This window comes from Daphnia carinata, chromosome 10 (assembly GCF_022539665.2).
Source record: "Daphnia carinata strain CSIRO-1 chromosome 10, CSIRO_AGI_Dcar_HiC_V3, whole genome shotgun sequence".
NCBI lineage: Eukaryota > Metazoa > Arthropoda > Branchiopoda > Diplostraca > Daphniidae > Daphnia > Daphnia carinata.
The window spans coordinates 1,328,561-1,342,062 of NC_081340.1; the positions used below are offsets into that span (position 1 = coordinate 1,328,561).

At 40.6% G+C, this 13,502-nt stretch overlaps 3 protein-coding genes across 4 annotated transcripts; 2 read left to right on the forward strand and 1 right to left on the reverse strand.

The window, feature by feature from the left end:
- Positions 1–667: 667 nt before the first annotated feature.
- Positions 668–4,418, forward strand: LOC130701213 (spondin-2-like). The gene is made up of 6 exons (XM_057523174.2): positions 668–1,065; positions 1,813–2,024; positions 2,104–2,208; positions 2,389–2,568; positions 2,853–3,204; positions 3,577–4,418. The coding sequence occupies exons 1-6, from the start codon at positions 810–812 to the stop codon at positions 3,771–3,773; spliced, it is 1,302 nt and encodes a 433-aa protein (XP_057379157.1). The 5' UTR covers positions 668–809; the 3' UTR covers positions 3,774–4,418.
- Positions 4,419–4,803: 385 nt separating this feature from the next.
- Positions 4,804–6,548, reverse strand: LOC130701243 (galactoside alpha-(1,2)-fucosyltransferase 2-like). 2 transcript variants are annotated; one of them, XM_057523204.2, is made up of 4 exons: positions 6,356–6,548; positions 5,519–6,289; positions 5,425–5,449; positions 4,804–5,358 (listed from the first exon to the last, which is right to left on the reverse strand). In XM_057523204.2, the coding sequence occupies exons 2-4, from the start codon at positions 6,218–6,220 to the stop codon at positions 4,964–4,966; spliced, it is 1,122 nt and encodes a 373-aa protein (XP_057379187.1). In that variant the 5' UTR covers positions 6,221–6,289; positions 6,356–6,548; the 3' UTR covers positions 4,804–4,963. The 2 variants fall into 2 exon arrangements, with proteins under 2 accessions (XP_057379187.1, XP_059353165.1); XM_059497182.1 differs by lacking the exon at positions 6,356–6,548 and having other exon boundaries at positions 5,519–6,320.
- Positions 6,549–7,041: 493 nt separating this feature from the next.
- Positions 7,042–9,419, forward strand: LOC130701632 (NADH-ubiquinone oxidoreductase 49 kDa subunit-like). Its single transcript, XM_057523567.2, has 8 exons — positions 7,042–7,198; positions 7,400–7,625; positions 7,692–7,893; positions 7,978–8,165; positions 8,226–8,509; positions 8,700–8,926; positions 9,071–9,211; positions 9,275–9,419. Exons 1-8 carry the CDS (start codon positions 7,095–7,097, stop codon positions 9,310–9,312), a joined length of 1,410 nt encoding a protein of 469 aa, XP_057379550.1. The 5' UTR covers positions 7,042–7,094; the 3' UTR covers positions 9,313–9,419.
- The last annotated feature ends 4,083 nt before the right edge of the window (positions 9,420–13,502 follow it).

A 13,502-nucleotide genomic window follows, 5' to 3' on the forward strand; every position in this document is an offset into this window, starting at 1 on the left:
TTGTTAGTTTTTACCTCCATTTCCGGTACGATCGGTTATCGATTTAATCTAACTCTTTTTTCGATTATTTTCGCTGACGGATGACTGTATTATAACAGCAGATTACATACGGCGAAAAGGCGTACAAAGACAGATAGGGTAAGTGGAATAGAAATGATAGATGGTACGTGTGCTGAGGGGAAATGACGAAGCTCGGGCCAAGCCCTTGCCTACGTCAGATTTTTTTTTTTTTGTGTTGTTGTTGTTGTGGTTGGTTGGTTGGATCGTTCAACGATAAAGCTATTGTGGTATGAATAGAAGGAAAAAAAAGGGCGCACCGCAGTCTGTGGACTTTGTGCCTACATTCGTGTAGGCCTGCCCTTTTAAATTGAACATTCGAGAATTATGCTACGTGCTGCATTAAGAAAAGAAAAACATGATCATTTCGTCTCTTCTTATATGGAAGTGTAAAAAAAAAATAAAAGTTTTTGTCACAAAAGCTATAGCGAACATAAGAAAGAATTTTCAAGTAATGCTAATCAGAAGGAAAAAAAAACAGATTCTATTCGTCAAGCCTCTTCAATGAACTCGCCTTTGGCACGGAAATGAAGGATGCGTGAAAATAGCGTGACTAGGTATCCTATGCTTCGTGAACCACAGCTCTTTTAATGGGTTGTGTGGCCACTATCCGAGCTCAGTCGCTAGCCAGACGGCTTGCAAGTCACACTGATACTTTCTCCTCCTTCTCTTCCAACCGTGTCAGCCTGCAAGGGTTTACCAACTACGGCCAACTCTATTGAGAGATCGTCCGTCTTTTAACGTATTCTATAATGTGGTATGTTGTCAGAACAACAAGCCATGTGCTTACATTCCTGGTGATTTTGCTGATCGTCAGCTTCGCCATGGCTAAGCCACGATCTGGAAAAAGATCCCCTTCGTTTTCGTCAAAGGAGAGGAGTCCTTTCCTTTGCGATCCCGACAAGTTAATGGTATACAAAGTGACACTTGCAACCCATTGGTCCCGGACGTTGTTCCCCAAGCAATATCCGGAGTGGCGACCTCCTGCTCAATGGTCCAAAGTTATCGGTAAGTTTGCTTTTGCGATCACAACTCTTTAACAGTTTAGATGTGTTATCAATGTCAAGTTCGTTTCGGCCTTGAACCAGTTCCACTTTTAGAAAAGAAAAAATAAAATATCGCACGCAAAATGCGCTTTGCTCTAAGAATTGTCGCTTTCTAATTCGTTCGTGAAAACACAACGAATTTGGCTCACGAATTTTTGTTTTCCTACAGTAAAAGAGAAATCACTGTGTACACATACACAGTGATGGCTATCGCCTTTTAAATCAATATAGGGAAACTGATTTTTGGCTAAACCTCTGCTCATATCGCAGACGGGAAGTTTGTTAAACTTTAGTTTTGTTCGATATTTACTTGATGAAGTTACAATACAAGGTCGGCTTTATTCAAGGACACCTACAGAATATAACATCTGGAAAACTAATCAAAAGAGGTTAGGCAACATAATGAGGTCGGCTTGCCGCTCCTCTGATTTTGAAAGCTTCCTCTTGTAAATTGGCTTGCAATGTACGTACTTGCCGTCTGCGCCGCGGAGTTCTACTTTCTATGATATAGTACCTTTAAGTAATTACATCTCACAACACCCGATGATTCATGTGTTGATTCAAGAGCTCCATTGCATCGCTCGCTGCTTGATTTGATTAAGCTGCAACCACAATTTTGATTCTTCTTTTTTTAATTCGAAAACGAACGTTAAATGTAGGCTTGTTTTTTTTTTTCGTTTTACTAAATTCGTTGGTCACAAAATAACAGGTCGGTCTCATGACTCAAGCTACACACTCTTCCGTATCAGTCAGTCCTCTAGCGAAGGATTTAAGGAGTTTACTGAGACTGGGAGAAGCGACACCTTAGATGCACAGTCGCAAGGAGAAGGAGGAATCTTTGATGAGTTCAACGCTCCCCCTGTAACTGCCGGTGAGGGGAAGACTGAAGCGGAATTTTTTGTAGATAGCAATCATTCTAGGGTAAAACAAAAAACTAAATTTTAAAGTAATCCCTATGCCTCATTTTCTGTTACACCGTTTCTTGATTGATGTCATTCAGGTATCCCTAGCATCGCGGATCGTTCCTTCGCCAGATTGGTTCGTGGGACTCGACAGTTTTAATTTGTGTATCGATGGCCAGTGGGTTGACAGTGTTGCAATCAAGGTATGGATGAAAACATTTCGTTACATCAACTTTATTTTGTGCTGGTGCAGGAAAAAAAAATTAATCATCAAAATCGCTGATTAGTGTTATTGAATGGCCTCAAACTACTGCTGACATAGAATCACATTATAAGAAATGTTTATCGGTGCAAAAATTATTTACTGGTTTTAACTTTCCTAGGTTGGACCAATGGATGGTGGAACAGATAATGGATTCACTTTCACATCCCCAAACTGGCCATCAGATCCAACTGAAAAAATTTTCCGGATTACATCGCACATGCCAAATCATCCGGCAAATTCGTTTTACTATCCAGATCTGAATGATCTGCCACCTATTGCGACGTTTTTCTTCGTCAAGGTAATGCTAGAAACCTTACGAAAGAAATTTAGTTGATTGCCTTAAATCGTTCACCGCAAAAGTGTAGGGAAGAATGACCGAGAAAGTGTAGGGAGGGGCTAGTCTTTTGCAGCTAAAATGGAGTTGGGAAACTCTCGCAGAGAATTTCGAAATATGCGCTTCCTACTCGTAATTAAGGGTAGAGTTCTAGAATGTGTTACGTGACAAGCCGAATCCATGCTAATTAATCGCCTCGTAATTGAAATTCAATGGAATAATAGCGACGTTTGAACGTCATCCCTTAGGTGAAGGAGTATGCTCTGGCTGAAATATTCGATGCTGTAACGATGGCCCCCACCAGCGAAACTCAAACGCCAATTTTGGAAGACACGCTTCTTCAAGGAGCAGAAACGCCAAGTTCCACAACCTCGTCGTCAGTTCCCTCCGAGAAATACATCGAACAGTCTGACAGAGACGAAATCGAGGACATAGAGGAACAAAACAACGAAACTCTTCGGAAGAAATCAAAGAAATCCGGTGTCAAATCCAAAGGAGAATCCACTAAAAAGTCTTCGTTACTCAAGTCGTTGGTGACAGAGTACAGTCGGGACGAAAGAGCAAAGAAGAACAGACGCGGACGCAAGTGGACCAATTTAAGTGAGTCGAAATCTAAGCCAGTCTAAAAAGTAACTGGTTGTTCGGTAGATTCAGTTTTTTACTGCCATGCTTTCACCGATTAAAAATTAAATTGTTTTTGTTTTGTTTTTGTTTTTATTTTAATTTGCTTTCAGTTCGTTTCACAGATTCAGAAACTGGTTAAACATTTTAAAATTAGACACGTTCACTTTTAATATAAATTTAAACTTGACGGGTGAAACTTAATGTAACGCTTAAAACTAGCTTTTTTTTTGTTCCGCTCGTGTCCTTGTGTATTACAAGAAGATTGATCATTTACAGTTGAATCAAAATACTTATACCGGCACTGTCATCATGTTGTTTCTTTTTTTTCCTTCTAAATTTTATAACCAGGTGGGCCACGGCATTGCATGGTCAGTGAGTGGGGACCTTGGTCCGCCTGTTCGAAAAGCTGTGGAATCGGGGAATCTACACGCACTCGAAAAGTTTTGACACACGCCCGTCGAGGTGGAAACCCTTGCCCTCCCTTGGAGGAAAACAAATGGTGTGGATCCTCGCGCGATTGTTCACATGCTTATTTTGATTGGTAGTGAGGACTATTATTTTTCTATTTTAAAGCTGAATCTTGAAAACGTAAATCCCAAGAACTGTGTGAATCTCTTTCTTGTTAACAAAAGAAAACGGATAGCAGAATCTTCGGAATAATTGGGTGTGAAATTATTTAAGGAAAATGGACGTGTACGATAACTACTATCTAATCTTTTATAACCTACTGTTTGTGTTGTATTTATGAGACTCGTTTTTTAGCAAAATAATCGCGGTCAACGAACTCAAATTACAATTCGCTACGACCATCAGCATGCACCCGTTGGATTTGTGAATAGTCGTTACCTTCTTTGATAGTGCACGTCCCTTCATTTTTGGAATGAACATTATTACAAAAAAATTACTTGTGTGAAGCAAGTTAGCTAAACCCATCGTAAAAACGCAACAGACGAGAAGTCGATCTGCTATCCACGCCTGATGGGGTTCATCGCAGTTCGAAATGTTTCGGAATCACAAAATGACTGCAACATATCCGAAGGTTTCCAATGTAATGCGGACGTGGCCATTTCACTGCCATAATATTTGATTAAGCGAATATTTTTGTCCTTGTTCGAGTTCTACGTTGTTCGTAAAAAAAATTGCACTGTATGACTAACCACAAACGTCCATAAATATATACTTGTACCAAACTGTTACTTGCATGCCAACAGTGTTCTTCTTTCCCCACTTTCTACACGCTCTCGCACACTAATTCAACGATTTATGCTACGAAACTTAAAACTGCATTTACCGGACATGAGTCGTTAGCGAGACACAACTGCTAAAAGCTACGGACCACATACATCGATAAGTTTGGATGAGAAATTTCGGTCGGCCACAGGTTTGCGTATGAGTTAACCATCCCTTTTCGTTTGAATTGTTTTAGCATGAAAGAAAATGCCGAAACAGCACTTGGAGATCATTACACTACAGAAGTAGAACTTCTACGTAATTCACCTAAAACTTCGACATTTTTGGCTGAAGTCCGTATTTTTTTTTTTGTTATCAATTAAAACAATAAAACACAATGCAAAATTTCGAAATTCAACTGTGCATTTGATACAGCTTTGTCCAAATTAAAAGGCAATTCGAGTATTGAACAGTAATCTAGACACATATAGTTAATGAAAAAGAACAATCATAAAAAACGAGCACAGGCCAATTATCATATTTATTTGTTATGGTTCTTGTAGAGCTAGAATCCAGGAAAGAATTGCCAGTGAGAGATATTTGCGGAACGGATAGAATGTTGAAGTTCAGTCGGCATTCTCGATATATTGCCCGCTAATATGACTTCTCCACCACTTAGATACGCACTCCAGAATCCGAAGTTTCCATACGATATAATAGAATGGTTGCAAGCTACCAGCAATGCCATATCTTCCGCTGGACTTTCAATGTTCCGATTCCCAGCGTAAACAATGTCGTTGTTTTGTGGCTTCAAGTGGCTTCGGCACCAGTCCATGTCATCACTGGCCACAACAAACAAGCTTGAAGGAAATTTCTTCCGAAAATAATTCATGGCCCGTGTGAAATAAGTCTCTCCGACCAGCTGTGCTTGGAAACGACCCTGTAGGAACTGACTGTAATCTTTGTAGAACACGAGAATTTGTCAACTTTGAAATAGTAAAATTCTTATGGATCACAAGGACTTACCTGTTCGGCGAACATGAACACCAACCTTCCATTTAAGAAAAATACTAAAATACTTTAAGGCATGAAATTCATACTGTTGGAAAAATTTACTTACAAATACAACATCTTGGCGATTTTCTCGAAGTCGATGTAATTCCGCTTGTGCCCTTTCGACGTAGTGTTTTTTGAATCGGAACTCTTTTACAATATCCTTTCGGTGGCGATGAAAAAGGGAGACGGATGTTGGATAACCATCAATGAAAATCCCTTCTTCCGCGATTTTGATGCGTTCCTCTTTGTGCAGATTGTTGTATACATGAAGGTTCATTGAGTTCCATTTTAATGAACAATTTAAGTTGGTAATGACGGGAATTGAAGTGTCAAGAAAGTATTTTGTCAGTGTGATATAAGTCCGCTGTTGCAGGACAGGGAAAAATCCATCTCTTTTTGCAAGAGCCCATAGAGTGGCATATTCCCCCATAAGATTTCCCAGTCGGCCCCCAGATTTCACTGTCAGTATACCTCCATTTTTACAAATGAAAGTAGAATTCTGGAAGTGCAATTGGTGAATAAGGCTGGGATTACCCTGATTTAAAGTTAAAATATTTGGATGGGAAAACTTAATGGCAGGTTTCAAATGGAATGATTGATTATTTGGGATTTGTCTAAGTGGGATAACTAGTTTTACTTCCTTCTCTTTTAATTTCCATGGATCATGTGTTAACCAATCACTTGATCGACAAGAATGTATAACAAAGCAGGTGAATCCAATAACAAGAAGAAAAAGCACTGTGCGCTTTACATTGCATCTAGGCATTCTTCTTCCATCTGTGTTACCATACTTTTTCTATACATATATTGGTCGTTGGCAATAAATCAAGGCTACCTGCAATACGCAACTTGATTTTCAACAAATTTTATAACGAAACGGAGAAGTTTAGGCACGTTTTACCTCATTTTTCTTTGAAAACGGCCAAAGAGACGGGAAATTCAAATCATTATGGTTATCTTCTGCAACGCCTCCTTCTCTTCACACATTACTTGTGGGTGTATATTATTATTCTAGTCTCTATAGTTAAATCCTAGTCTGTTGACTTCGTCAAAGCAGAACTACGGGCAAAGGCACTAGGGCAGGAAACAGACTCGTTGACACAAATGATCAGAAAATTAACAGAGAGGAGGATCAGTTCCTTAGGTTTTGCCTCTGAGCTCAAATTGTAGTATGCTACCATCTGGTGGTGCAAAATAGACGGAATCTTTCAGTGAAGAGTCTTCGTAATGTTGCGATACGTTTCCCTTACAGGTAAATTGGTAGTTACCATAAATTCAACCATGAATACAAAATGAATTCAAAAATTGAAAATCTTCATACTAATTTTTTATGCCCTTAATCTCTTATAAATATTCGAGGACAACAGGATCCAGATCCCAAATTGTAATTTTAATTCAGAAAAAAATAGGGAGGCATTCAGCTCTAAAGATTCATTTTACATATTTTTTGTAAAGTTAACATTTTTAAAATTTAATTTAATTTAAACTACCTCTTCAGTTTATACCGGTTTGTACTTCAACACTTTATGGCCGTGATTAACTGCCGCTCCCGGTTAATCGTAATAGTAAGAGTATTTGATTGGTTAACCAGTTAACCAGTCGAACCCATTTTCCTTCCTCGTCATAAACACGGAGTAAACATGGCGGCAGCAATTGGACTAGGTCTGAAAAGGGGAACTGTTTCATTAATTACTTCCACTCCGAAGTCTTTTTTACCACATGGCCCTCTTGCAGTCTTTGCGAAGTATGACTAAGTATTTTAGCTATCCGTGTATCTATTGGTATAGATTTTTTTGTACTGGTGGACATTGTCGGTGTTCAAGGGTTCTTAAGGTGTATTATTTCAGATTCTGTTATTTCATGCATTTCAGTCTATTTATGCCATTCATGTAGTTTACAAAGTTGTATCATTGTTGTGTTATGATTGGGAAAACTTCTTTTGCAGCCAGCGGCGACATGGAGCAACCTGGAGCCCTGATATGGAATATTATAAACAGTATGATGTACCCGTTCTGATTCCCCAAACGAACAAGAATGCATGGAAAATGCCTCCATTGAACAACTATGAGCCTCCAGTTGAAAAAACTGTTACCAACATCAACCTTAATTTTGGACCTCAACACCCAGCTGCTCATGGTGTACTACGCTTGGTCTTGGAATTGGATGGAGAAGTAAGTCTTTCAAATGAAACAAAAGTTGTGTAATCATTAATCTTTCTGTTGGTTTTTATATGAAAGACTGTGGTCAGGGCTGACCCTCACATTGGCTTGTTACACCGAGGAACAGAAAAGCTGATTGAATATAAAACATACACCCAAGCTCTTCCATATTTTGATCGCTTGGACTATGTTTCCATGATGGGCAATGAACAATGCTATGCTCTTGCTGTTGAGAAGTTACTGAACATTGACATCCCACTAAGAGCCAAATATATTCGAGGTAATCAGGCAGTTTTATAATGTAATTAAGCTCTTTTGACTATTGCTAGGGCATATTTTTTAAAAATTGTTAACCAACGTTTAGTGCTCTTCGCTGAGATAACACGCATCTTAAATCACTTGATGCAAATCGGGACTCACGCCTTGGATATCGGTGCTTTGACCCCCTTCTTTTGGTTGTTTGAAGAACGAGAAAAGATGATGGAATTCTACGAGCGTGTCTCTGGTGCACGCATGCATGCTGCTTACATTCGACCAGGAGGAGTGTCTCTGGTAAATTTGTTTTTTGTACTGAAAATTCATCCTAGTGATCATATCATTTGATGCCGGCAGGACCTTCCCTTAGGTCTTATGGATGACATTTATCAATTCACCAGTAAATTCGGTGAGCGCATAGATGAAATGGAAGATGTTTTGACTGCCAATCGTATCTGGAAACAGCGAACAGTCGATATTGGTATCGTTTCTGCCGAAGACGCCCTGAATTATGGTTTTAGCGGTGTAATGTTGCGCGGCTCTGGCATCAAATGGGATCTGAGGAAAACTCAACCATACGATGCATACGATTTAGTCGAATTCGACGTACCAGTAGGAGTCAAAGGGGACTGTTATGACAGGTAATTGTAAAAGAGTCACCATTACAATCATCTTTATCTCTGATGTCGATGAATGATTCCGTGAATTTCGTAGTGCTAACAAATGTATAGCTAATACCAGCTACTCCCAGTACCAAACTTTGCATTCTGATTGTATTTAAAATGAGATTCATTGAGTTTGCAAGACGCAACTGGTATATTCTTCTTGTAGGTACTTGTGCCGAGTTGAAGAGATGAGGCAATCTCTCCGGATAATTGAGCAATGCCTGAACCAAATGCCAGTGGGTGAGGTTCGTGTGGACGATGCCAAGATCATGGCACCGAAGCGATCCGAGATGAAAACATCGATGGAGGCTCTGATTCACCACTTTAAGTTGTTCACTCAGGGCTACAACGTCCCGCCTGGGGCCACCTATACAGCTGTAGAGAATCCCAAAGGTATGTCGTCTTTTATTCCGTTTTAACCACACGCGCAAAATATTTTACGATTCTGTTACTGCCTGCTGTATTCACCATTGTCATACGACGCGTTTCTTTTTTCTGACTCCCAATCCGTTTATTTATTGAATTGTTTTTTTTTAGGTGAATTTGGAGTGTATCTTGTTTCTGACGGTTCGTCACGGCCCTATCGCTGTAAAATCAAGGCGCCAGGTTTTGCCCACCTTGCTGCATTAGAAAAAATTGGTCGGAATCACATGCTTGCTGACATCGTCGCTATAATTGGTAGATGCCTTTACATTTGAGCGTTTCTTTTTTTTTCATCTAATTGCTGACAATTTATTTTAGGAACATTGGATGTGGTTTTCGGAGAAATTGATCGTTAAGTGTTTTCCGTCCCCCTGTACACATACCAGTGGCTGAACTGAGGGGTGGGCTTGTACATGTAAGTTCGAGTTGAATTAGGTGTTTGTAATACACACAGTGGCTGGAATGAGGAAAGCCAAATACTGACATTGTGTGCCGAAACCACTGCAAAAGTTAATTGTAGTCTAATGTTTCTATGCCCGGATGCCTAGTTCAATTGGGAATCCCAGTAACAGCTAAGTGCGGTAGTGGAGACGTTGTTAAAATAATTCATACATTGCTGCACTATCCTTAAATGATAAATTAGAATTTGTGTTTCAAAAACATAATATTTCTCTCTTTTTTTGGATTTCTGATTTTAGTTTTTTTTTTTTTTTTTTTATTCATACCTTATGGCTTGGGTTTCTTTTTGGCTTGCCTTCAAGAGAGTCACATAATCTAGATAATGGTGCCTTTTAGCTTTTTGAAGTGAGAGTCATGTGAATTTTTCCTCCGTTATTTGATTCCGTGACACCATTAAGGCAGCTCGCTGTTATTACCATTCGCAACAGACAGATCGTCACTGGATTGAGCTCAATCTTGACGTTGGTCTATAAACGTTAGCGTTGCGCTTCTACTATTTATTCCTGCCATTCTTTGTGTTTTATATTTGGAATGCAGGACGCGTAGTGGGTGGTATTTCTGGAGTTTAGTTGTCATGTGAAAATCGACCCAAAACGAAAGGACCGTTCACGTAGAGATTCTTGGTGGAATCGAGAGGTACTAGCATACACTAGGCTGTGTTGAGGAGCAAGATGCTGTGATCTGTCAGCCTTTTGGGACAATTCCGAGCTTTGGCGCCCAAGGGAACATGTTCGTGGGATCAATACTAGTTCAACCAAGTCAACCGAATCATATCCAAAAGTCCCACTGTCCAGTGGTATGACGTTTTGATCGAAATTTGTGGGATCGGCGGAAAGTCTAGCACACGTTGTTGTGTACGGACGTGTACAGTTTGTATCCAGAACGAACGTAGAAAACGAAAAGGTGATGTATCTGTTTGTTTACAAGGTGTGATGAACAATCGAAATAAAAATGAATTGATTTATTGTAGTAGCTTCTGATTCGTCTATTGACTCCTTGCGTAGGCATTAAGTTGTAGTGCTGGTGTGGTGGTCGGTTTCAGATGGTTTCCAGCCTGGGGATGCGTATCGATTTTTTTTTCTTCGTTGCTACAATGAAGGTGAGGGTGAGTCTGGACGATGTGAAGCTAAGCTATCTTATTTAACGAGATCGCCTATAGAGCTCAACACACACACAGGATATGGAAGGTGGACTGCGCTAGATTGTAGGGTGAGAAAGTGTAATTACTACATGTAAAAAAAAGAAAAAGGGCTGTGGAAAAGGCGACGATGTAATATGCCAAACGCTATATCACCGCACGAGAAAGGTGGTCCAATTCCGGGGCTCCCCCTTTTTTCTCACCACTATCTTGTTCTTTTGATGGCAGAGGAGCGTTTCGACCCAACACGAGGACGACCGAGATAATAATACAACCCCTCTGCTTGGATGCTTTTGAGCTTGTAAATTGTGGTAACTGTTTCATTATCGTCTTTAGAACCTTAGGCGACTCGACACCCTCCGAGATGTTGGCTTATACTACGTTTGATGGTTCGACCGGAGCTGTAGAATTTGGGCGACGCTCGGTCTATTTTTTTTTGTGTTGGGTTAGGCATTTCATTTCAGGGCCGCTATCGCGATAAGTGCGAGCCCCTTCTGCAACCGTGATTTAACGAGTTGGTGGCTACGGAGGCTTGGCATAATGGTCCCCGAAACACCAATTTATACAACGACTCGTCTGAGGAGGATGAATTTTTTGCTTTTATTATTTTTTCTTTCTTCTCCTTTTTTTTTCATACTCTCTCTGCACCGTTTCTTGGGGGGGAAAGGTGGTAGGTAATGGTGCTATTGCACGCAAATTTACATGTAAAATATGGGAAGGCTCTAGGCAATCTGTGCGTGTATATGGCGTCTCTCTTGCCAAAATAGCCATTTCGGCATGAAAATGTTTCAAAATAAGAATGCAGACAAAATGTTTGGTGATCCACCTTTTTTTTATGAACAATATTAAACTTCGAGCAGACGAAAACTTATTACTGTTGTCGCGAGATTGCTCGGTTCCGATAATTCGGTTGCAATTCCTTTTAAGGTAAGACACTATTTTTCGATTTCTCTTCGTCTCGTGACGAGCATTTTTGCCAAAATTATAGTCCAAGCCAATCGTGTAAAAAATTCTATTTAATGTCGCAAATCCAGCTGATGGCTGTCTCCAGCGTGCCGGTCTTACATTATATCGATATCTACTGTATCTATATGCCAGACATTGCCTGTAGTACAATTTCGGGGCTGGCAAGTAATATGGCTCATGACTCTGGAGAGCAAGTAAAAAAAAAAAAGAAAACTGTCGGCTCAACATGGGGAAAAGAAAGAGGGTGCGACTCGAACCTGACGATGGATTCCTTCTACCCCCAACAACCGTCTGTCCGTCGCGTTCGAAACAAAAGAAGTTGAGACAGCAGACAGTGCCCTTATTGAATAATATAACTCTATTGGTACCGCTGGACTTGGTACTTTGTACCTCCGGCACCCTCCGACACTTAATTCGATTGAGCTAGTGTTTCTTTGTCTTTGGTTCGTACGTTTCTTCCCCTTACCATCCTAAATAACGCAACGCTGTCTGTCGTACATACCAAGTGTGACGCGGCTGCTACTATAGAATTGTTTATCGTCGATTAAATGAAATCAAGCATCCCCTTACGAACGGATTCCGTACGTTCATTGAAATGTTCTTTTGTTTCTTTGTTTCTTTGTTTTTCCAATTTTTTTTTTTTTTTTTTTTTGCCCCATAAAACAGAAAGGAACGTACGTAATGTCGTAGATTTAGTACCGATTTCCGGCGAATTGATTTGCCAAAGTGGTTGCGCTATTTGATCTCTGCTTCTTTCTTTTTTTTTGCCACGCGTTTCGGTGAAGAACAAGGCCGTACTCTCGTCTAATTAGTTCGCCCTTAGAACTTCACCAACGAAAAGCTGCGTGCTGACTGTAATCTTCTTGGGTCTAATCTTGGATTGGGTGCTGATAGCCTTGTAAGAAGCTGCCATTTCTACTCTTTAGGACTCTTTTGTTTTCTCATCCTACTAACGTCCATTTGATATTACGGCGCTTATATTAGATGAAGATCGCAGCTGTGGCCCTACTCTGCACGCGCCCAACATGGCGGAGCATTCGGTAAAGACGTTGAGCAACAGCCTACACGAAACTGCCGTCGTACAATAAAGATAGATTACAATAGTATTGCATCCACACAAAACGCACCAAGCACTGAATCAAAGTGTTGCTGTAGCCCGATGCGCCTTCCTTCAGCTAACCCGCGATGCTTCTCCCGACGTGAGGGCGCGGCTGGCTGCTGCACGAGTGGCATTTGCCGTCAATCAGCTCTTCTTCCAATGCCCTAGTCAATTGCTTTCGGACATTGCGCGTTAGGCGAGACAGCATTTTATTAGATATTTTTGATTATCTTTCAACGCCAAATGGATCCATCCAACCCTGCGCATTCACACCCACTGCTGTTGCTCAGCGCCGTCCTGGACTAGATACAAAACTTGCGTGTATTTGAGGTAACACATCATCACCTGCTTATAATGGTGTTTGCCTCCGCGAGAGCTGTCTTTTCTAGTTCGCAATTAGATGCCAGGGCAGACAGAGTTTGCATACCACCTCCGCGTGAAAACGTTTTATGAAATGTTATTCCAACTCTTGTTGGTATGCTCTGATGATTTTGCTTATCATGTGTACCGTCGCCGGAAAGTCCTATCGAGTTCAGTACCAAATTTGAATAAACAGCCAGAGCTACGTTATGTAAGCTTAATCTAGTTCTCTGTTAGCAGTTATGCCGATGAAACTTTTGTTTTGTCTCTCAGTCGAGTGGCTCTTTTTTTTCCATATGCACTGGAACAAGGCATACAAGAGAAGCACGTGGGCCGATCGGCTTTCAAAGCTTTTAAATGGCCAGAAATGCGATGAGTTGTACGGATGAGTTTTGTGAGATTGGTATGATGGATCGGCCGTATACAGAATCATCATCGCTCACGATACGGTGCCCGTCGATGCGTAACGCCTATTCAACGCGGTCGTGAAAAGGCTAACGTACCCGTTGTCGTCCCAATCAAAT

Excerpts from the sequence above, each read along its gene's own strand:
- LOC130701243 (XM_057523204.2), bottom strand. The coding sequence starts at position 6,220 with ATGCCTAGATGCAATGTAAAGCGCACAGTGCTTTTTCTTCTTGTTATT. Across the intron at positions 5,450-5,518 it reads ATCGCCAAGATGTTGTATTT|GTTGGTGTTCATGTTCGCCG; the intron begins GTAAGTAAATTT and ends CTTAAATGGAAG. Across the intron at positions 5,359-5,424 it reads TGTTCATGTTCGCCGAACAG|ATTACAGTCAGTTCCTACAG; the intron begins GTAAGTCCTTGT and ends TGTTCTACAAAG.
- LOC130701632 (XM_057523567.2), top strand. The coding sequence starts at position 7,095 with ATGGCGGCAGCAATTGGACTAGGTCTGAAAAGGGGAACTGTTTCATTA. Across the intron at positions 8,510-8,699 it reads AAAGGGGACTGTTATGACAG|GTACTTGTGCCGAGTTGAAG; the intron begins GTAATTGTAAAA and ends TTCTTCTTGTAG. Across the intron at positions 9,212-9,274 it reads TGACATCGTCGCTATAATTG|GAACATTGGATGTGGTTTTC; the intron begins GTAGATGCCTTT and ends AATTTATTTTAG.
- LOC130701213 (XM_057523174.2), top strand. The coding sequence starts at position 810 with ATGTGGTATGTTGTCAGAACAACAAGCCATGTGCTTACATTCCTGGTG. Across the intron at positions 2,569-2,852 it reads CGACGTTTTTCTTCGTCAAG|GTGAAGGAGTATGCTCTGGC; the intron begins GTAATGCTAGAA and ends GTCATCCCTTAG. Across the intron at positions 3,205-3,576 it reads ACGCAAGTGGACCAATTTAA|GTGGGCCACGGCATTGCATG; the intron begins GTGAGTCGAAAT and ends TTTTATAACCAG.